This window comes from Stomoxys calcitrans, chromosome 3, assembly GCF_963082655.1.
Source record: "Stomoxys calcitrans chromosome 3, idStoCalc2.1, whole genome shotgun sequence".
Lineage (NCBI taxonomy): Eukaryota > Metazoa > Arthropoda > Insecta > Diptera > Muscidae > Stomoxys > Stomoxys calcitrans.
The window spans coordinates 102868856-102891424 of record NC_081554.1 but is presented as its reverse complement, the minus strand read 5'-3'; the positions used below and the strand labels follow the sequence as shown (position 1 = coordinate 102891424).

The window sequence follows — 22569 nt, the reverse complement described above, 5'->3', positions numbered from 1 at the left end:
TGGTTCAACGTTTGCCTATCCTTGTCTTCCCAATCTTGAAAAAGACGGTCATATCCCCGTAGTACGTCATGCCTTTTTGTCTTAGCCAAGCTTGTCGCGGAGACTTGATCAATGCCAACACAAGGTGTGTTCCTTTCTCTCTATAGAAAACCTCTCATTTCTCCACGGCCAAATTTTGGTTTTGCTTGTTTACGATTTCCATCATGCGTTCCGTCGCGATTTCGCCGCCCACATCCTTGATGAAGACCGTCGCCTTTGTGAGCTGTGGGATTTCCATCTTTTTCACAAGGTCGAGCTTTGCGCCCCATAATGCTCCTGAGGCCTCGGCGAATATCATCATCGGTGGTCAAAAAGGATAAAATCGTTTGTGAGTCAACAAATCCTTCGGATTAAAATGTTGCATATTTGAAAGGTTATAATTACTTAAGCTTTGAAATCCCAATTTGGTCTTTAGATGTCCATATTTTTTAAAATCAATTCCAAGAGAGATGAGTTTCTTAAGAGACCTAATTTTTCATATCAAATTCCCCTCGGAAATAACTTTTTAGATAGAATTGGTAGTAAAGTTATATGAGGTTGTATAATGAACGAATTCCCAAGTTTAAACATAAATTCTAAATTTCATATATTTGTGTTTAAAACTTAGGAAATCTGGAATAATTTTTGTTTATATCCGGATGTATGGATTGAGAGATCAAAATAGAACCAAACCCCCTCCCGACTGAAGCTAGTGGTTAAACGGCTCCCTCTTTATTTTGTTCTCCACAATTTCAGCACCATTACTATCTTGTCCTCCATCTGTGTTCAAAAGTGTTAGGGGTAATGAGGTAATGTCGAAAAGCCGAACATAAGTCACTGTGTCCAATTTCAGTGAAATCGGATTATAAATGCGCCTTTTATAGGGCCTAGACTTTCAATCGAGATATCGGTCTACATGGCAGCTATATCCAAATCTGGACCGATCTGTGCCATGTTGCAGAAGTATATCAAGGGGCTTAACTTAACTCACTGATCCAAATTTCGGCGATAGCGGACAATACATGCGCCTTTTATGGGCCCAAAGCCTTAAATTGAGAGATCGGTCTAGATTTGCATATAGCTGCCATACTATATCCAAATCTGAACCGATCAGGGATAAATTGAAGAAAGATATCGAAGGGCCTAAGACAACTCATTGTCCCAAGTTTCAGCAAAATCGGATAATAAATGTGGCTTTTATGGGTCTAAGACCCTAAATCGGAGGGTCGGTCTATATGTCAGCTATATCCAAATCTGGACCGATCTGAACCAAATAGACGAAGGATGTCGAAGGGCCTAACACAACTCACTGTCCCAAATTTTAGCAAAATCGGATAATAAATGTGGCTTTTATGAGCCTAAGACCTTAAATCGGAGGATCGGTCTATATGGCAGCAATATTTAAATCTGGACCGATCTGAGTCAAATTAACGAAGATGTCGAAGGGCCTAACACAACTCACTGTCCTAAATTTCAGTTAAATCGGATAATAAATGTGGCTTTTATGGACCTAAGAGCCTAAATCGGCCGATCGGTCTATATGGGGACTATATATCAAGATAAAGTCCAATATAGCCCATCTTCGAACTTGACCTGCTTATAGACAAACAAAAGAATTTGCGCAAAGTTTCAGCTCAATATCTCTATTTTTAAAGACTGTAGTGTGATTTCAACAGACAGACGGACGGAAGTGTCCGTTGTAAAGTTGAGTCCAAGTATCTACGGCATACTTAAGATGATATTTGTACTCTATTCCTATATACCTTTCATTTCAGTTTCATATTGTCATATATGTATATAATAGCATTACTTCGAATATGACATTAAAAATGAAGTCCAAGAAAAAGGGGGCCGCCCCAACTAGATTACAAATATAAAACTAAAATTTGTGTCCAAGTATCCGGGTGGTGCTTTCACCCCTAAAACCACCCCAGATAGGTTAACTGACCAATCATGACAAAGTGGGGATCAAGTGATGAATACTTTAAGTAGATTGCGAACCTAACATACAGAATCAGAAATTTTCACAGATTGTGTAAGTTGGTTTATAAGGAGCAATAGTCGATATAATTTTTTGATATCGGAAGGGGACGTACCCTCCCCTAAAAGCCGTCCACCCCAAAAAACAATAAGAAGGAAGGTAAAACACAAACTTGGTATCCGCTTTTAGGATCAAATGCCTGGGTGTCCGCCACACCCAAAAAGGACATACTTACTTACCGAACATGCAATCCGTGTTTCACTTCCAAATATCTTTCATTTGAGCCCTATATTGTCCGGCTTTTGTGGTGTGTTTTTATTACCATTCATTTGAGTCACTACTTTTAAATACCTTTCATTTGAGTCCCATATTGTCTGCCCAGTCTGTATGCCAAATTTTAATTCCATATTCGTATTCAACTCACCAATAATTTTCATTTGAGTCCCATATTGCCAATATGGATGATTTATGGGAGTTTTGTGGTCGGAGCGACTACCTTGTTACTTGGAACCAATTTTTACTATCAAATTCGTACTCTACTCCCAAATACCTTTCATTTGAGTTAAACATTGTGCCGATCGATCCACTTCTATGTTTGGGTGTTGCTTTTGGGGTAAGAAGAAGGATCAGAACCCTTTCCGATATCAAAAAATTATATAACCTCCTTCCAGATCAACCTACAAAACTGTGAAAACTTCATGAAATTCAGTTTAGCCATTGAGTCTATAATGAACAATCAAATTTACACACCGCTCCCAAATCCCTTTTATTGAAATCTCGCTTTGGCCTATATCTTCGATTTGGTTTCTTTTGGGTGCAGAGCGGCTCCCCAGACACCTTGATCCAAAATTTGTTTGGCATTCTCTTCCGCAATACATTTCCCCATTCTACGGTGATAGGTACAACAGAAATTAACAAAGTATTTAATAATATTCACTTTGAAATCTATTAGGCTTTATTCGAACAACACCAAAATGATTCAAACCATTCGCTGCATATTCGTTGCCTTTGAGAGTGTTAAGTGAGATTACCAAAAGACATGCAATGCACGGCTTTCGCCATACTCTCTTTCAATGAATAGTGTTGGATGCTGTTGTTTTGAAATGATATGTGGTGACGATTCAAGTGGCGATAATAGAGAAAAATGAAACATTTGTAGTTCTCAATTTTTCTTTTAAAAAATTCGTAGTAACAAGAAATCGAATCTTTACAGTAAGGAGTTCAGGTACTTACTTCGGCATAAATCCAAATTCCTTTTTGCCATGCTTAGCCATTTGTTTTACTAAATTTTTCCAACACGAATCTTTCCGCCCAATTTTGAAAGACCCAGGCAAATGATTTATTTTCTGGTACGGTCTCACCGTTTTAAAACAAGGCGACTTCATATGTTTTCCCCAAACGCCCATCCAGTCATTGGTTTCTGTAACAAAGTTCAAAAAACACTGTTTAGTTCGTTCTGCATTTATGTCGTAGAATAAATGTAAAAGTAAAAATAAAGTAAATTTTTTAATGAATAATCAAAAACGAGTCTGAAGTTTGGTTATTTATTTTTTTCTAAACAAATTATAATGAAATTTTTTTAAGACAAAATTTCAGCGTAATATTTTTAGGGACATAACTTCATAAAAATTCCTGAAGACAAAATTTTAATAATTCAGCGCAACTTTCTTTTCAGCCCGGTCCGGATCCCCCTTGAAATAATTTTTTTAAAGACAACATTTCATTACAATTTTTCCTAAAGACATTTTAATGATTTTTTTCTTAACGCTATATTTTAGTAAAAAAATTTCTAAAGACAAACTTTTTCCCAGCCTACCTCGAAATTATTTTATAAGGCCAAAATTTGTCCAATTCGGATGCGATTTCATATATTCAGAATTTAGAGAATTTATGACGTATTCATATTTTTTAATTTTTTTTCCCCCATTTTTGTTAAAGAAAATTTTTAAAAAATTAAAAAAAAACAAAAATAACAATGTATTTACAACAAAAAAATTATTTTTTTAATATTTTATAACCATTTAGCGAAGAATGGTGGATTTAATTACATTGACATAAAATAGTACCTGCTGGCTTATCACCACAAATTATTTTTTTAAATATAGAAATCATCAAATGCAAATTTATTCCAGAAATCTCACTCCTAAGAATTTTGAGAAAAATTTTTGTTGACTATTTTTGGATATAAAAATTTCCGACTTTCGACAAGGCAATTTCTCCCACAACATAACATGAATTTAATTAGGATACCCCTTTCCTAGCTCGAGCTGAACTTTTTCTAGGCCAGATCCATTCTTGGATATTTTTCTACCCATTCGTATTTATGTGTTAATGACTTTTTTAAAGTCCGAATCACCCAAATTTATTTACATTTTAAAATAATTATTTCTAATGAAACTATTTCGTTTTTTCCTTGGAATTTCATAACTCACAATGCAGTTGCAGTTGTTGTTGTTGTAGAAGTGTTTTATACGCTGAGGTGGCAGCCCTTGCCGATGAAGAACTCCATCGGGTGAATCCGGTATGTACAACCGGCTGCCATGGGATTGCACAATACAGTATTTAAGGCAATTGATACGGAGCTCATAGTGAGTTAGAATCGAAATCTATCAGTCAATAGCAAGCAGCGTTGATTCTAGTAGAAATTTATTAGTTCTGTAGGCTTTAACCGTAGTGTTGGACAGAGTGAAATATTTTGTCAAAAAATGTTAAATTTTATTTTTTGGTTCTACAGTGAAAAGGTCTTAATAACCACCTTTAGTAAGGAAATTTGTTAAAATAATATAAGTAGAGAGACTTTTATTTAGGAGAGCAAGTTTTATATTACACTTACGGTTGTCGCTAGGCCATTTGAGATCAATTGTTTATTTATTTCATCTACCGATAAAAATTAGTGGCCAAAGAAAGCAAAAAGTTTACAACTGCAATAAAGTGGAAATCTCTTCGTATTTCTGATGTTTAGTTCTACCACTTTTTCTTATTTTATCTCCACCGAATTAGGAAAACTTTAGGACTTCTACAGACAGTTGCATGCTATTTTTAAAAACGGGTGTGCGATCAAATTAATTCATTTCGGAGGAGAAATTAGCGGCATAATTTTTTTTAAATATTTAACATTTATAGTTGTTTAATTTTTCAATTGGTTTTCGTAAAGAACAAATTGATCGACACAAAATACCAAAATACTTAAGCTGATTCTCCAAAGCTATCACTTTAAAACTTACATAGATATTCGCAATGACAATGACAAATTTTGAAGGCTTTGAAAGATAGGGATCGGCCTATAAATAGTGTGTTGGTAATTCAACTGACCAATGGGTCAGTTCCTGGATCCCGTAGCGACCACAATTTTAAAAAACAATTTCGTAGTAATAATTTTCGATTTAGAAAAACTGTGTGTAAAATAGATTTCACAATACTGTTGAAGATTGTGACTTTTGTACTACGTGAGATGTCATTGCATCTCCAAACTATATTGAATTTAAGAAAACGCTTCTAGTCATGTTTATACATCCTTTGTTATTTTGCTGCCAAGATAGGAAAAGTTATCAACATTCGCAATGACATGGCCGTCCACAGCGAGCGGTTTCAGACTTGATGGTCCTATCCCCATAAACTCGATCTTTGCTATGTTTATTTTCAGGCCTACTTTGGCCGCTCTTTTCCATTGAAAGGGACTGAAACTTCTCCGTAAATAGTGTCACAATCTTTTCAGAGACTCCCTTATTCAAGAGCGTGTTCCACATTGAACTTCCCGAAACTGTGTCAAAAACACGCTCGAAGTCGATGAATAAAAGGTATAGGTGTGTGATGAGGTGCAGGTGAAATACGCTGCAGAAGAAGACTTGCCATCACTTTATTTATTGCGTTTAGCAATGTGGGGATTACAGTTTTTAGTCTGGGTGAGGTTACCCTTCTTTGAGATTGTGACCATGATCCTCTTTTTCCATTTCGAGGGACCAGCGTTTGATTCCCAGGAACGTCTGATTCGCCGTTTTGAGTGAGACCATCGCAAATGCAATTTTTGTCCATAAACATTTCACTAAGGAACAGGGGCAAACTTCTCACATAAAGGGTGATTTTTTTGAGGTTAGGATTTTCATGCATTAGTATTTGACAGATCACGTGGGATTTCAGACATGGTGTCAAAGAGAAAGATGCTCAGTATGCTTTGACATTTCATCATGAATAGACTTACTAACGAGCAACGCTTGCAAATCATTGAATTTTATTACCAAAATCAGTGTTCGGTTCGAAATGTGTTCAAATTTTGACAAATTTTGTTCAGCGATGAGGCTCATTTCTGGTTGAATGGCTACGTAAATAAGCAAAATTGCCGCATTTGGAGTGAAGAGCAACCAGAAGCCGTTCAAGAACTGCCCATGCATCCCGAAAAATGCACTGTTTGGTGTGGTTTGTACGCTGGTGGAATCATTGGACCGTATTTTTTCAAAGATGCTGTTGGACGCAACGTTACGGTGAATGAACACATTTCGAACCGAACACTGATTTTGGTAATAAAATTCAATGATTTGCAAGCGTTGCTCGTTAGTAAGTCTATTCATGATGAAATGTCAAAGCATACTGAGCATCTTTCTCTTTGACACCATGTCTGAAATCCCACGTGATCTGTCAAATACTAATGCATGAAAATCCTAACCTCAAAAAAATCACCCTTTATAAATGAGTGCAGTCCGGTTCAAGTTTTAAGCTCAATGATAAGGGGCGTTCTTTTTATAGCCAAGTCCGAACGGCGTGAGACACCTCTTTGGAGAGAAGTTTTACATGGCATAGTACCTCACAAATGTTGCCAGCATTAGGAGGGGAAAACCACCGCTGACATTTTTTTCTGATGGTCTCGTCAGGATTCGAACCCAGGCGTTCAGCGCCATAGGTGGACGTGAGACCATAACGGCCTCAATTTCTTCGCAGGTGGGTGAGGCATGGGTAGATATATCCCTGTGTGGGTTTCGGCACACAGGGTAATTTAGAGCGTTGAAGCTTACGTCCTCGGTTGCTGGTCCTTCGGAGCTAAAGAAACCGCACCATCGCTCTAATTGCTGTTGTGTTGTTAATTTCGATCCGTATTCATCTTTTATTATTGCCATTGGCGATATATTATTCCCGCTAATTTGTTTTATTGACTCGTAAATACCAGACATGTTTCCAATATTAGCTGCGCTGAGTTAGTAATAAATGTAAAAATAATCAAAAAAAAAACAACAAAAACAAATTTATCAATGAATAGTACAAGTATTGCAAGTATAATTTTTTGCATTGCTATTTCTTTATATTCATGACCGATTAATGGCGTCCTTCTGCATTTTTAATAAATACATTTATTAAGCTGCGATATTTACATGTTTTAGAACATACAGCCCAATTCTGAAAACTCCCTGGGAATAAACTCCCAGGGAATTAATTTCTCCCTCGAATAAAATCCTTCTATTCTGATTGAATGGGGAGAGTGAATTTCGAATTCTCGAAAACAGCTGTTTTGCTTCAGCTGTTTTATTTTGGGTAAACATTTTACTATTATTTTTTGGGAAAAGAACATAAAATGGAAAAGTAAGCAAAAAGAAGTTATTAAAGTTGATAAAAAAAAGTTTACAAACATGTTTACTGTTGCTTTTGTAATGTTTGTCTTAATTTTTGTATTTTAATAATGCACAATTATGGCCCACAGCTTGTCACCATATTTATGTGTTGTGATAACAACTTTCCGTCTTCATCCAACAATCATTGGCTAAATTAGATGCTTCCAGAGTGGTCTGGTAGACAAATTAATTGTGGCGTGTGGTCCCTGGTTGCATGCGGGGCACACATCCTGCATGTTGGCGTTTTCCCTTGCCAAAAGGAGTTAAGGTGGCTGAATCGTATGAATGCTGTGGTGGTCTGCCTGATACACCGTCTTATCTAAAGGCCTACTTTTATGGAACTAGAACTTGAAGATCTAATCGATATTTCTGGGCGGCGCCCGCTTTCCTTGGTGGTTGGGACGGCTGCTGGACATAGTGCTGCCGGAAAGCGACTTATGAATTTATTTTTACTCCTGTGAAGTAAATGCTGCCAAATGTGGCGCCAAGTATCTTTGAATAATTGCCCACTAACATTCCATTAAGGAACAGGCAGAATACTTCTTGCACAGCATTGAGTGCCGCCCGATTCTACTTTAAGCTCAATGATAAGCGACCTCCTTTAAGTATTCGACTCGGTACGGAGTGACAATGAAATTGAAAAACTTAAGAAAATCTTTTATGGTGTGTACATGACATATTTAAACCGGGAGAACCTAACAAAATTTGTACTTGTTTTTGATGAAAAAGTGAAAAATAATTTCCATATATTTTAAATAGTTCGTAAGTAATAAGAAGTGGTACCATTTATTTTATAAAAATATAAAATTCACAATTGTTTATCCTAATTCCCCCTATCCTGTTTGGGGGAATTTTTCCCAAGTTTTATCGCCTCATTCTCCCTTTTATACCGATTCAGAATAGCTGATTTTTCCCTTTTTCGAAGTTTGTTTAGAATAAGGGAAAGGGGATTAGGGAAAAACTCCCAGTAAATTGTTATTCAGAATAGGGGAAAAGGGAGTAGGGAATAAACTCCCAGGGAATTGTTATTCAGAATAGGGCTGATAATCTTTTAAGCCCTTGATAAAAAATATCCTATCAATATGTAATTCAGTGTAGTTACAAAATAAATAACCAAATAACTAAAGATCTTATCATTATTTGTTTGTAAAAAATGTATCTTACTTTTTAACAGACGCATGCCACTATTTGATAGAATTGTGCGCACCACTCTCGGCATCACGCTTGTAACCCTCCACTTGAGCACACGATATAAATCGGCAGGAACATCTGGACCCTTTTTTGCATTCGAAGAAAATGCTAAATACGGTGGTACATTAGGAAATAAACTGGGCACTAATAGCGTTTCGGGGTTACACAAACTATCTACAGAGCTTAAGGAAGATGCAACCGAAGTAGTTGTATATATTGCATCAACTGCATGAGTTAATTTGAAGGCGTGTGATCGATAGCATTCCTCTGAATCAGAAGATATATCTGAATCATCCAATTCATCTAGTTCCGAAGCTGAAAGCAATAAAGGAAAAAATAAGTCAATAATCTCCTTGGTATACGTGCAAACAATGTCAAAATGTACGTAATATCAATAATAAGTTTAATATAATACAATAAGGTTTAGAATACATACACATACAGGGTGTTTCATTAATCAATTAATTTAGTGGAATAATTCTTTTTCACTATTTCATGTCAAAAAAAAAAAACGTATGACATTGCTAAATTTCACAATTACTTACTGCCAGTCCCACTAATTCTGTGTCACATGAATGAGTTACTCGACTCAGTCAATCATCATTAACGTTGTTCTGAGAATTCCTGGACTTAAGCTATTCAAGGGTACGGGGATTGGGAGACACAGAACATGTATCCCTACTAAGAGTAGTCTAACACCGGTATTCACAAAATTTAAATCAGTTTTATAGTAGGTTTTTGACAGTTCTGTAAAGAAATTAAGCCTACTTGAACGCTACTTTAAATTTTGTGAATATGGGTAAAATATTTGTCGTCTTCTGTCGCTAAAGCTGTTTCCACATGAAATGTGCGTTACATATGTGCTGCCACTTGCTGTATTCGCAATACTTTCCTTATGTATGTAAAACACGAATAGAGCGCGCTGTAATCGACATGTATTCTCATATGTATTGTATTTTGTTTGCACACATTTGTTTGTTACGTGTTTGTTCGTTTTAATCGACAGAGATTTTCGAATAAATATCGAAAATCCATTTTTATACCCTACACCACCACTATGGTACAGAGTATTATAGATTTGTGCATTTGTATGCAACGCGAAGAAGGAGACGAGGTAGACCCATTGATAAGTATACCGATCCGCTTAGAATCACTTCCTGATTCGATTTAGTTATGTCCGATTGTTGTCCGATTTTCACAAAATTTAGCATGAGTCCCTTTTTTGGTCCAAGGACGAACGCTATTGATTATGAAGAAAATCTGTCCAAATTGATATTGATATGGCTTCCATATAGAAGCCACAATTTTGGTACGATCCTTACATTTCGCACAAAGTGTATCTTTTGACATCCCAATATGTGTGCAAAATTTCATAAAAATCGGTTCAGATTTAGATATAGCTCACATATATATCTTTCATCCGATAAAGCTGTAGGAGCCATAATTTCGGTCCGATCTTTCATCTAAATCGGTTCAGATTTAGATGTAGCTCCCATATATAGGTTAGGTTAGGTTTAAGTGGCAGTCTGCCACCAGACTAACTTAGACGGTTCGTCCATTGCAATACCACAGGAACAGAAGAAGGAAGATGACTTCTGGTTCCTACCTTTGAACCATCCAGATCGTTTTAAAAAGCCCAGTAACTTCCGAATATTCACATCCGCTAAATCAGACAGGCTCTCAAAGAAATGAGAACCTAAAGTGGAACTCCTTCTAACTGCAAGTGCAGGATACACACAACCTGCTAGTGCGGGACACTCACAACCTTCAGTCTGTCGGCATGTTTTCCGATTAGACAGTCACCTGTCATGACGGACACAATGATTGAGACGTCTGTTCTAGCCAATGACAGCAAAGCAGTAGAACTCTTCAAGTCTAGATGAGGCCACATAGTTTTGGAATACTCACAGCCCACTCTTTGTGACCATCATTCGATGCCCTTCGGGCCTGGTCCTGAAAACTTCCCAGCAAAAAATTGTTCCTGTCTTGGAAGCAGTACGTAAATATTCTAGCATACTAATGCGCATTTGGAAGGCTCAATAAATATGCATGAATCTATAATATAATATAATGTAAAGTACAATAATATTCTTTAAAAAATTTACAAAAAATATGGTTTCAACATACTTTTGTGCAGTAATCTATTACATAGGGTATGCATGAAACATGGCCTCAAAGTATGGTAAGGACGATATTTTTTTGCATCCATATTGCTCCTGATCAGCGGTTGTGTATGCTAATAGTGATTTCAGCTCATTGAACGAAGATCTAGTAAAACCATTCATGCTTCACGAAAGCTAGACATTGACCCGATCTTTACCCGCGTGCTTTAAAGAGAGTTTAATATCTTCAGTTGAATTTGAGAACTCGGGCAAAAAGGTTATCGAGCGTGTTGTGTTTTATCTTTTGTTGTTGTTTTATACTTTTTAACACAGTATTCTTAAAAGATTTTGAGACTGAATTCAAATTTAAATACTTTTATTTAGGTTAGGTTAGGTTGAAAAGAGGTGCAGATATTAATCCGCCCCATGCTACTGTGGACATACCCCTAAGCCAGTAATCGGCTTGTTGTGCGCTCTAAAAACTATAAAGTAACCTCTAAAAAGAAAATTTTAAGTTAGGAATTCCGTGCTACTTAAAAAATCCTTAAAAAATCCAAAGTTGGTTCATGGTTGGTATTGTGTCCCCACCTAAGAGCCGGTATCTGTCAGACGCGAAAGCCGGGCAATGACAAAGGAAAGGCTCCAACATCTCATCATCTTCCCCGCATGCCTTACAAGCTATCACTTGTCGGACCGATTTTACATAAGTGAGCTCGTAGTCCTATGTGTCCCGTAATGCTACTAATGCCACTAATAGCCTCGTCTTCTCACGATCTAGATCCCCCCATAGGATTTTCGCCGTCCTACCGATCATTTCGCTGTTCCACAATGTTGCATGCGCATTCGTCGCCCACTTTCTTAACTCGGACTGCGTCGACCCGAAAGGGTTCGGGTTAACCAAGTATATTGACGGCAGTCCTCCGGCCTTCACCGCCAAATCGTCTGCCCTTTCATTCCCCCTTACTCCGTTATGGCCCGGCACCCAAACGATGCGGATTGTGTTATCCGGCGTTAATCTCCTTCTTGCACTCCAAGCCTTACCGTGCTGGTTGTTATTGCCCACATGGCCATTTAACTGTCCGTAAAGATGGTCACATTCGACGCCATTGCGTTAGTACCTCACGCATTCCGTGATCGACCGGTTCTCCACCTGCAGAACCGTATTATGGTCAGGCAGTCTAAAACAGATCTCAGGTCCCTGGGTTCTCAATGTAGAACCTAATGCCTACCCTGTCCTCAACTTTTGATCCATCCTAATAACATGATCTTCCAGATGGCAATACTATGGTTCCGTCAATCCATGACTGTGCCTCGCCCTCGAATTAAAGCGTCGTCTCAGGTATCCGATCGGAAACCTCTTCCCTTCCTTCCAGTTTTCCTATCGTCGCTTCGATTATACCGCGATGGTATGAGCTGCTCCCATCCTCAATCCATTCTCCCATCGCCTTAAGTCTCATAGCCGCAGTGGCTGCCTCACACTTAACCTGTATGTCAATGGGTCGGATATCTAGAAAAATCTCCAGTGCCCTAGTGGGCGTCGTCCTCATCGCTCCGCCTTTGCCAAGACAACATGGACTTTGTACCTGTTGTATGGTCCTTATGTTGCACTTTTTCTCCATCGCAGTCCTACAAACTACTGAGGCGTAAGTAAGTATTGGTCTTATCACGCTCCTGTAGAGCCAGTGGACTATCCTCGGATTCAGGCCCCATTTCGAGCCTACGGCCCGTCTACATAGTGCCCAACATCTGTGACCTTCTCAGTACGCTTCTGAATGTGACACTTCCAATTCAGTTTCCTATCTAAGATCACCTAAGCATTTGACCTTTTTAGATAACGAAATCGTCTTATTGAGAAAACGTGGTGCGTTAAATTCGCCCACCTTCGTCTTCCTCGTGAACAGGCATATTTCAGTCTCCTCTGGGTTAACCTTGAGACCTCTGGGTCTAGCCCAGTCATATGCCATATGCAAGACCCTTTCTGCCCTTCTGCGTAGCTCGTTCGGATCCATACCCCTTAGAAGTTTTATAACATCGTCTGCGTAGCAGACGGGTTCAAATCCCTCCTCAGTCAGCATCCCTAATAGGTCATTTATGGTGGTCACCCATAGGAGTGGCGATAAAATGTCCCCTGTGGTGTACCCTTTTGGCCAGACGAGGCACCAGATAGTCTGCCTCTTTCTGTAGTAACGCCGGAAATTTCCATCAGATTCAGGTGACTTAAATGGTTTGAAGATCCTGAAAGATTCCTTCACCATAAATTCCGTTATTACAAAACCTCCAATCAACGTCATTATTCCAAGATTCCGGTGTCTCCGTGAGTCCCGGAGTATCTTATGGAAAATGGGTTTTCATCAAAAGCCTCAACATGTCCTCCTTTGTCTCTGCTCTCACTCCCATGTCATCTACTAAAGTTTCAGTTTGGACATGGCTTTTTGAGAGAAACTATTTTATGTTGGCGGCGTCATTAACGCTATCGACCTATCAAATCGGAAGATAATTGCGCCCTCTAGAGGCTCAAGAAGTCAAAACCCAAGATCGGTTTATATGTCAGCTATATCAAAACACGGACCGATTTGGAACATATACAATCCCGACCTACACTAATAAAAAGTATTTGTGCAAAATTTCAAGCGGCTAGCATTACTCCTTCGAAAGTTAGCGTGCTTTCGACAGACAGACGGACATGGCTAGACCGACTTAAAATTTCGAGGTGTTACAAACAGAATGACGAAATTAGTATACCCCCATCCTATGGTGGAGGGTATAAAATCATTTATTTTATGGAGCATTAATCGCAGAAAACGGTGTTTTCAATCAAACTTTACTTGCATCAAAAAGGCAAATTAAATTTGTGCTGCTAATGTTCCATTTTTGATGTTAAACAAGAAGCGCATTTTGGATCTTTAAACAATCGCATTTAAGTGGGACATCGCCCACAAAAATCATGCATGCCGAAAGCAACTGTGTATGCTAATGTCACAATAGTTTTGACTTACACTATTCCATCCAATATTTTCTGCTGGGTTAGCTTACATGTCGCTAGAGGCATACCCACATATGACTTTCATCCGATTTGACCTGTTTAGTCTTTAGAAGGCACAATTTTGGTCCGATCTTTACCAAATTTGGCACGAAGTGCTTTTTTGACGTCTAAGTATGTGTGCAAAATTTCACCAGAATCGGATCAGATTCATATATAACTCCCATATATATCTTTCATCCTACACGCCCTTTTAAAGCTGTAGAAGCCACAATTTTGGTCCCATCCTTACAAAATTTTGCAGATGTTTTATTTGACGTCGCACTACATGTCAAATGTCATCAAAATCGAACCAGATTTAGTTAAAGTTCCCATATAGATCTTTTAATCGTTTCGACTTTTAAGGCTGTACAATTTTGGTCCGATCTCATGAGATGTGTTGACATTTCATGAGATGTTTTAATTGGCATACTAATACGCGTGCAAAATTTCATCAAAATCGAATCAGATTTAGATAAAACTCCCATATATATATTTTATGCGTTTCGGCCTTTAAGGCTGTAGAAGGCACAATTTTCGTATCATCGTAAGAAAATCGTAGAAGGTTCTAATCGATATTTCAATGGGTATGCAAATTAAAGTTTGACTAAATTTGGATATAAGTGCTATAGATTAAAAATAATACGTAGACTCGGAGGTGTAGGGTATTATATAGTCGGCTCCGCCCGACTTTTGCCTTTCCTTACTGGTTCATATTAATTTTTTTTATGTATAACACGATGTGTACAACTTTTAGAGTTGCTGTCTTTGAAAATACGTATTACAATACAAATCATACATTTAGAGATATCAAACCATATCGTGTTCAAACCATAAGTTATTTTTTTAAAGCCGCTTATGCAAAGAAAAAGAGCCTCATTGTGGGAGGTGCACGTCACCACATATTGTCGAACTAATGCATATTTTTCCATACGCCATTTATGAGTTAGGATCTCTTTCTAGATTTCCAAGGTACGTTCTTTCAGAATTTTCAAGAAATTTTGATGCATCTCCCACAGCTCTCGATATACTGAAATGTTATCTTGTTCTATATCCTTTTTTTAATTTGTGAATTTTGTTCCATACCCAAAATATGAATGTTAAGTGTGAATTAAGTGTGTGTGAAGTGTGAAGTAATGCAGCATATCATCATGCATTCACGTGCACCATACATTTGATACAATCAAATCTTCTCTGTTGAGAAGGCACTCAGAAATTTGTTGAAGCCAGACCAGTCTATTATAGAAGAAATCAATTGCATACATTTAGTTATCGACACGTATTTAAGACATTTGGAGATATTTGATTCACATCATCTTATTGAGTTGTTATATCTGCCAAGAGAAGGCTTTCTATTATTCAAATCAAAGCAAATGATTTTATAAACTTCTTTTAATGAATTCTGTAAAAATTGCAGCACCACTGAATTGCTTTAATTTTTTTCCACCCACCACCGAATTTTCTTTTTACAATTCTGTTTGCAGCTCAACGAAATATCGATTTTCTCAAGCTAAAAAATTAGATTTGGAGCTGAAATTCATATTTTTTTCACACGCTGGCTGTATTAGACGGCTCGACCTTCAACATTGTTGAATATGTTCCAGATCAAACTAAATTTGGATGCAGTGGCCGAATACTCCGATCTCCCGATTTGGATCTTGAGCCCCTAAAAAGAGCATTTATCACCCGATTTCTATGAAATGTGGAACTATGAGTTTCCTTGAAAGTCGTGCTAAACATGTTTCAGAAAGGACCATATTTAAATATATCTGCCATTTACGGTGAAATTCCAATTAAAATATTTGATAGACATCCTTGCTATCATATCTCCCGATTTAATGCCTGGGACTTAAACATATATCCCAGTATCCAAAGTTCGGGCCGACCGAAATGAATTAGGTTTTTTTTGTAAGAAAAATCCAATTTGTTTCATAAAAAACGCATTAAAATGAAAATATTTAAATTCTTTTAATTTAAATAACAATATTTTACAATGGAGGTGGAAAACATCTCCAATGTAGAAAATTAGGTTAATTTAATGCTATATTGGTGCACATTTCCTTCAACGTGTTACAAAATTCAAAAAATGGTCAACAAACTTGGATATGAAACAAAGCAGCAATAAACTATTTTCGAAAAATGGGCTAAGAAGCGTTTAAAACTTAGGAGAAAATTTTTTAGAAATTCATGATGTAAAAAACAACCATCCTTTTCGACACAGTTTTGAGTAATTGAGGGTTCAACTTAGAGGTCGTCTTTCTCAATTTCACAAAATGGCGTATGGAACAAGATAGCATAGACCGACGATATGGGGAAGTTCGGATATCAATGGAATGTGTGAGATGTTTATCGAATATATATAAATTGTAATCCGGCTATTTGTTATAAAGGAAATAAACCCTCAGAGACAGGCTGGGGGTACTAGATGTTACCTAGATGTTTCTGAAATGAGCAGGTTTGGTATCAACTTTTGTATGGGTGTATTACCTCCTGATTGTTCCCTACAATAAAGGTCTGTTTATTCCCTTTTTTACAAATCGCCAAATTGCAACTTATAATACATTCGAACTTTCCCATATCTGGTGATGTGCATTAGCATCACTTCCTACAATGAGGCTCTTCTTCCCTGCAGAAGCGGCTTCAACCAGTAACATAAGGCTTGAAGACGGCATCTCCGAATCGTGTGCCATATATAGAGAAGCCAGTCAGCAATTAGACTAGTTTATTTATTGCTTATTAAAACTACTCTTTGCAAGAATACAGGCTCTGTGTCTCCTCTTTTCCGTACTTTTGAGTAGTTTAAATCCCGGAATTCTTAATCCAAACCATTCCTCATCACGCCCATGGTTTCTAGATCCCCCTGCCATCAGAAGTACCTTTAGTGCCGCCGAGGAGGTCTTACAATGGTGGAGATTTATCTGCAGAACTCGGACCATGATCAGGATTCAGAACTTCCACCACTGTTGCGTTAGCCTCGTCTTCTGATTCTTCCATGTGATCATCCTCACAAGATTGGTTAGATCTTGTCATGATGGACACGTGCGGTGTGGTCGACAGGGGGATTTGCAGTCTCCTGCAATCCGCCAGACTTTTCGATGTAGTCGAAAGTTCCTCAGGCAAGTGTTCAGCAACAACTGCTGAGTCGTCTCCTGATTCCCCAAACCCACCGCTTCTATAGACCTTCAGTTTCAACTTGTTGAATCCGTAGGATACAACTCCTTCAGACTTGTTAAGGTCTGCGAGACAGCCGGAGTTTGGTACGAAAACTGCATGTCTTCGGTCACCATCAGCTTTATCCAATCAACCAATCTTCTAGTCGGTGGCTGAAAGATTAAGGTTACATTTTCCTAAACCTTCCAAGTATGCATTCAGGATCTGAGGGAATCCTTGATATCCAAGCATGCGCTATTAGTCGAGAAGGAAAATGGTAATTGGCTATAACATTTTCAAATTGCCAAAATAGATTACAAGATATTCTGGATCTAATATACACTGAAGTCTGCGGCCATATAAACAAGATATCAATCGGGGGATCGATATTTTATAACGTTCATACTTGACCACTCCACTAGGATATAAGTGAAACATAAAAGTGTAGTGGTCGATAAGTTTAAGATTTTTTAAGGCCTTGGTCGAAAACCAGACAGAGCGCAAAATAAAAGCCGTAAGAAGTGACAATGGAGGTTAATATGTCAATGCGGCGATTTACAAATTTTTGAAAACAAATAAAATTCAACGCCAGCTCACCGTTCTATACACTCCATAGCAGGTGAGCGTTGCAGACGATACATAGACCGAAAAATGTCTATTGAAAGACAAAACTCCATTCGAAATCTGGTGCGGCAGGAAATCAAGATAACAGTAAAAAATATACTATTTTCGGAAAACGCTATGAATGGCTCTAATTCAAACACAATTGTGAATATTGTAGATTTGTGCTCACATCAAATGGCGGATCCACGATTCAACTGGATGATATAATGAATGATGAACAAATCCAGCCAAATGACGCCCATGCTCTAGATACCAGTTGGGATGGGGATTACTTCAGTTTTGAAGACTCGGTTGATAATTTGCAGACGGCGAAAATATTCAAAACAGCGTCAATTTTGAGGAGGTAGAGTGTATTTATATTTCAAAAATTTAATGAGGTGAATTCTTACAAACAGTCGGAAAAGTCGACAGATGTCATGAAAGAAGAATATTCTGCATTGCTTCGTAAAAAGACAAGGGTAGATATGCCTGATAAATGGGGTTTCAATGTAAAGAGAGATGAGAAGGATAGTGTTGCCTGCTTGAAAGACCTCCTTGTTGCTTAAGGATGTAGCCAACAATATGGTATTAACTACAGCTACTCTATGCCATGAGGAGAGCAAAACAGACAAGAAACGAGGTACTAATGGGGTGCGATGGGAACTCTAACCACATTTCGTGCGGTAGTACCAACACTAATAAGCGAGACCAAGCCCTGGAAAAGTTATTGAATACTAACAACCTAATAACACTTAATATTGGTAACACCGCTACCTTTGTTAACAGGATTAGGGAGGAGGTATAAGATGTGACCATATGTTTGGAACATCTAATCGATGATGTTCAGAATTGGACGGTCTCCATGGAACACTTTTTCTCTAACCACATTAAATTAGGTTTAGTATCGCACGGCCACCGCCGAATCCGATAAGCTTCCGGAATAAGTTGAAAACCAACTGGACAAAATTCGGAAGGCTACTCAGACGAAGACTTGGGGAAGATAATATAGATTGTCCAAGCATAGAAGACATTGACGAAAATGTCAACAGGATTACGATTGCACTGGTGGGGTCCTTCGAAGATAGTTGTCCTCTTCGAGAAAGGAAATCAGCTCAAGAAAAACCCTGGATGACCGGGGAGATTCGCAATATTGGGAAAGAGGTACGCAGACTTTTTAACAGAGCACGTCGTAAAAAAGAGGAAGTTTATTGGGATGTGTATTACACACGACTCAAGGAATACAATAAGATTACCAGAGCGCCAAAACGTGCCTTCTGGAAGCTTTTCTGCGAACAGGTCGATAGCGTTAATGACGCCGCCAAGATAAAAAGGTTCTCTCAAAAACCGATGTCCAAACTGACACTTTAGTAGACGACATGGGAGTGAGAGCAGAGACAAAGGAGGACATGTTGAGGCTTTTGATGAAACCCCATTTTCCACAGGATACGACGGGACTTACGGAGACACCGGAATCTTGGAATAATGAGGTTGATCGAAGGTTTACAATTACGGAATTTATGGTGAAAGAATCCTTGAGGAGCTTAAAACCATTTAAGTCATCCGGACCTGATGCAATATTTCCGGCGTTACTACAGAAAGAGGCAGACTATGTGGCGCCTCATCTGGCCAAAATCTACACAGCGTGCTTAGGACTTGCATACACTCCGGAAGCCTGGCAGGAGGCAAGGGTGGTGTCTATACCTAAGCCCGGCAAGGCAAGTTATGCGACACCAAAGGGCTACAGACCCATAAGCCTTAAGTCCTTTCTACTCAAAACCATGGAAGTAGGACATCCAGCGAACTGCTCAAATGCAAACAGCATGCCTATGTCAAGGAAAGATCGGTGAAGACTGCCTTGCACGAGGTTGTGCATAAAATAGAAGAATTCGAATTCGACATCGAGGGGGCTTTTAACAATGTGCGGGCAAAAACACTGATCCAATCCTTAGACCAGTACCGGGTGGACCCTATCCTTAGAGACTGGATATACCATACGGTAATGAACAGGTGGATAAATTGTGTGTCCCATGGCATAAATATATGGATGAAAGTTGCACAGGGCACGCCACAGGAAGGCATTTTATAGCCACACCTATGGGTGACCACCATAAATAACCTATTGCGGATGCTGTTTGAGGGATATGAACCCGTCTGCTACGCAGACGATGATATAATACTTCTAAGGGGTAAGGATCCGAACCAGCTATGCAGAAGGGCCGAAAGCGTCTGACTGGGCTAGACCCCGAGGTCTCAATGTTAACCCAGAGAAGACTGAAATATGCCTGTTCACGAGGAAGACGAAGGTGGGCCAATTTAACGCACCACGTTTCCTCAATAAGACGATTTCGATATCTGACAAGGTCAAATACTTAGGTGTGATCTTGGACAGGAAACTGAATTAGAAGTGTCACATTCAGGAGCGTATTGAGAAGGCTCACAGATGTTGGGCACTATATAGGCTCGAAATGGGGCCTGAATTCGAGGATAGTCCACTGACTCTATAGGAGCGTGATAAGACCAAAACTTACTTACGCCTCAGTAGTTTGTAGGACTGCGATGGAGAAAAAGTGCAACATAGAACCATACAACAGGTTCAGAGAACGTTTTGTCTTGGCATAGGCGGAGCGATGAGGACCACGCCCTCTAGGGCACTGGAGAGTTTTCTAGATATCCGACCCATTGACATAAAGATTAAGTGTGAGGCAGCCACTGCGGCTATGAGACTTAAGGCTATGGGAGAATGGATTGAGGATGGGAGCAGCTCATACCATCAAAGTATAATCGAAGCGATGATAGGAAACATGGAAGGAAGGGAAGAGATTTCCGATCGGATACCTGAGATGAACCTTGAAGTCGAGTGCAAGGCACTGCTGCCATCGGCACAATTATGGATTGACGGAATCCTAGTATTGCCATCTGGAAGATCATGTTCATGGATGGATCAAAGCTAGAGGACAGAGTTGGCCTGGGGGTCTACATTAAGAACACAGGGACTGAGATTTGTTTTAGACTGCCTGACCATAATAAGATTCTGCAGTCGGAGATCCGGGCGATCACGGGATGCGTGAAATGGTGTGGTGCTAACGTGAGGACGTCGAGTGTGAACATCTTTACGGACAGTAAAATTGCCATAAAGGCAATAACAACCAGGTAAGATCACGAACTGTCTTGGAATGTAAGAAGCAGATTAACGCCTTCTATGAGGACGACAAAATTCGCATCGTTTGGGTGCCGGGCCATAACGGAGTAGGATGGAATGAAAGGGCAAACGATTTGACGGTAAAGGCAAGAGGACTGTCGTCAATAAACTTGGTTAACCCGAAGCCCTTCGGGTCGACGCAGTCCGATTAAGGAAGTGGGCGACGAAAGCGCATACAACATTGTGGAACAGCGAAAAGGTCGGTAGGATGGCGAAATTGGGGCGGATTAAAGTTGTTGTAAATAGAATTAGAACAAATTGAAGAACAAATGCCAGCTATGAAAGACATAAAAAAAATTGACATATGCGGATGTTTTCAGATGTTCAAATATGTTCAAGCTGTAATAACTGCGGCTGACAAATTACAACATTATTGCAAACTACCCAAAATCCGACGAACATATATAAAAAAATATATCTAAACCTAAAACCTAAAAAAAAAACCGTTGTAAAAAATGTTGGTAAGATTGGTCACTAGATGCTCTTGCAGTGGCTCTAGAATTGAAAATCGGGCGTTATTTCTATGTATTTCACAAGTCATAAGAAAATCTTTCCTGCCAAATTTCGAGAGAATCGGTTAACTAATGAGCACATTATTGCAAAATTTCTCAAAATCGGACGAACATATATATGAGAGCTATATCTAAATCTGAACCGATATCTAAGAAGTTTGCTCGAAACTTCTTAGATTTTATGGTAGTTATCGAGGGAAAGGAAAAAATGTTGGGAAGATACATGCGATTGCAGTGGCTCTAGAAGTAAAAATCGTACGATACGTACAGTCTCGTGAAAAACAAAAGCAACGTTTTAACATCTGAAATTAACTTATTATTGTTAAGCGTGTACTTAACACAAATCAATGAAAATTACTAGAGGACTTCTGCACCAATGGAAGTAGGGTTAAGTTAAATAAGGTTTAAGATGCAAATTTGCCATGAGATGCAAATTTTGCCCATGAACATTCCACTAAGGACAGGCCATGAGATTCACTTAAACGTTTTCGTCCATTGTGATACCACAGCAACAGAAGAAGAAAGATGCCTTCTAGTTCCTACCGTTGAACCATCCAGATCGCTTTAAAAAGCCCAATAACTTACGAATGTTCACATCCGCTAAATCAGACAGGTTCTCAAAGAAATGAGAACCTAAAGTGGAACTGCCTCTGGATGCTAGTGCGGGACACACACACAGGTGTTTTATAGTCTCTTCTTCTTCGATGTCCTCACAGCTTCTGCAAAAGACGTTACTGGCAACCTTCAGTCTATCAGCATGTTTTCCTTTTAGACAGTCCTGAAAACTTAGCTTACATGTCGCTAGAGGCATACCTACAGATTCCAGTATCCCTGGAGTGTGTAGGGTAGTTCCTAGTCTCGCAAGCTCTTCCGTGTAGGGTAGTTCCTAGTCTCGCAAGCTCGTCCGCTTCACAATTCCCTGGGAGATCTCTGTGGCCCGGCACCCAGAACAGGTGAATTTGGAACTGTTCAGCCATCTCGTTGAGAGATCTGCGACAGTCGAGGGCAGTTTTTGTGTTCAGAAATACGTTCTCCAGAGATTTAATGGCTGCCTGGCTGTCTGAGAAGAAATTTATGCCAATCGTCGTAATGATATTATATCTTAGCCATTCCACCACTTCCTTAATTGCAAGGATCTCCGCTTGATACACACTGCAGTGATCGGGTAACCTTTTCGATATGACCAGCTCTAGATCT

General features: G+C 38.9%; 1 protein-coding gene across 5 annotated transcripts in view; it reads right to left on the bottom strand.

The window, feature by feature from the left end:
- LOC106091953 (tubulin monoglutamylase TTLL4) overlaps positions 1 to 22569 on the bottom strand; it is a 179011-nt gene that overhangs the window by 92971 nt on the left and 63471 nt on the right. For all 5 annotated transcript variants that reach the window (XM_059364274.1, XM_059364270.1, XM_059364272.1 and 2 more), the window contains exons 4-5: positions 8761 to 9102; positions 3233 to 3419 (exon numbers count right to left, since the gene is read on the bottom strand). In XM_059364274.1, coding sequence (XP_059220257.1) covers positions 3233 to 3419; positions 8761 to 9102 — 529 coding nt within the window. The remainder of the gene's footprint in view (positions 1 to 3232; positions 3420 to 8760; positions 9103 to 22569) is intronic.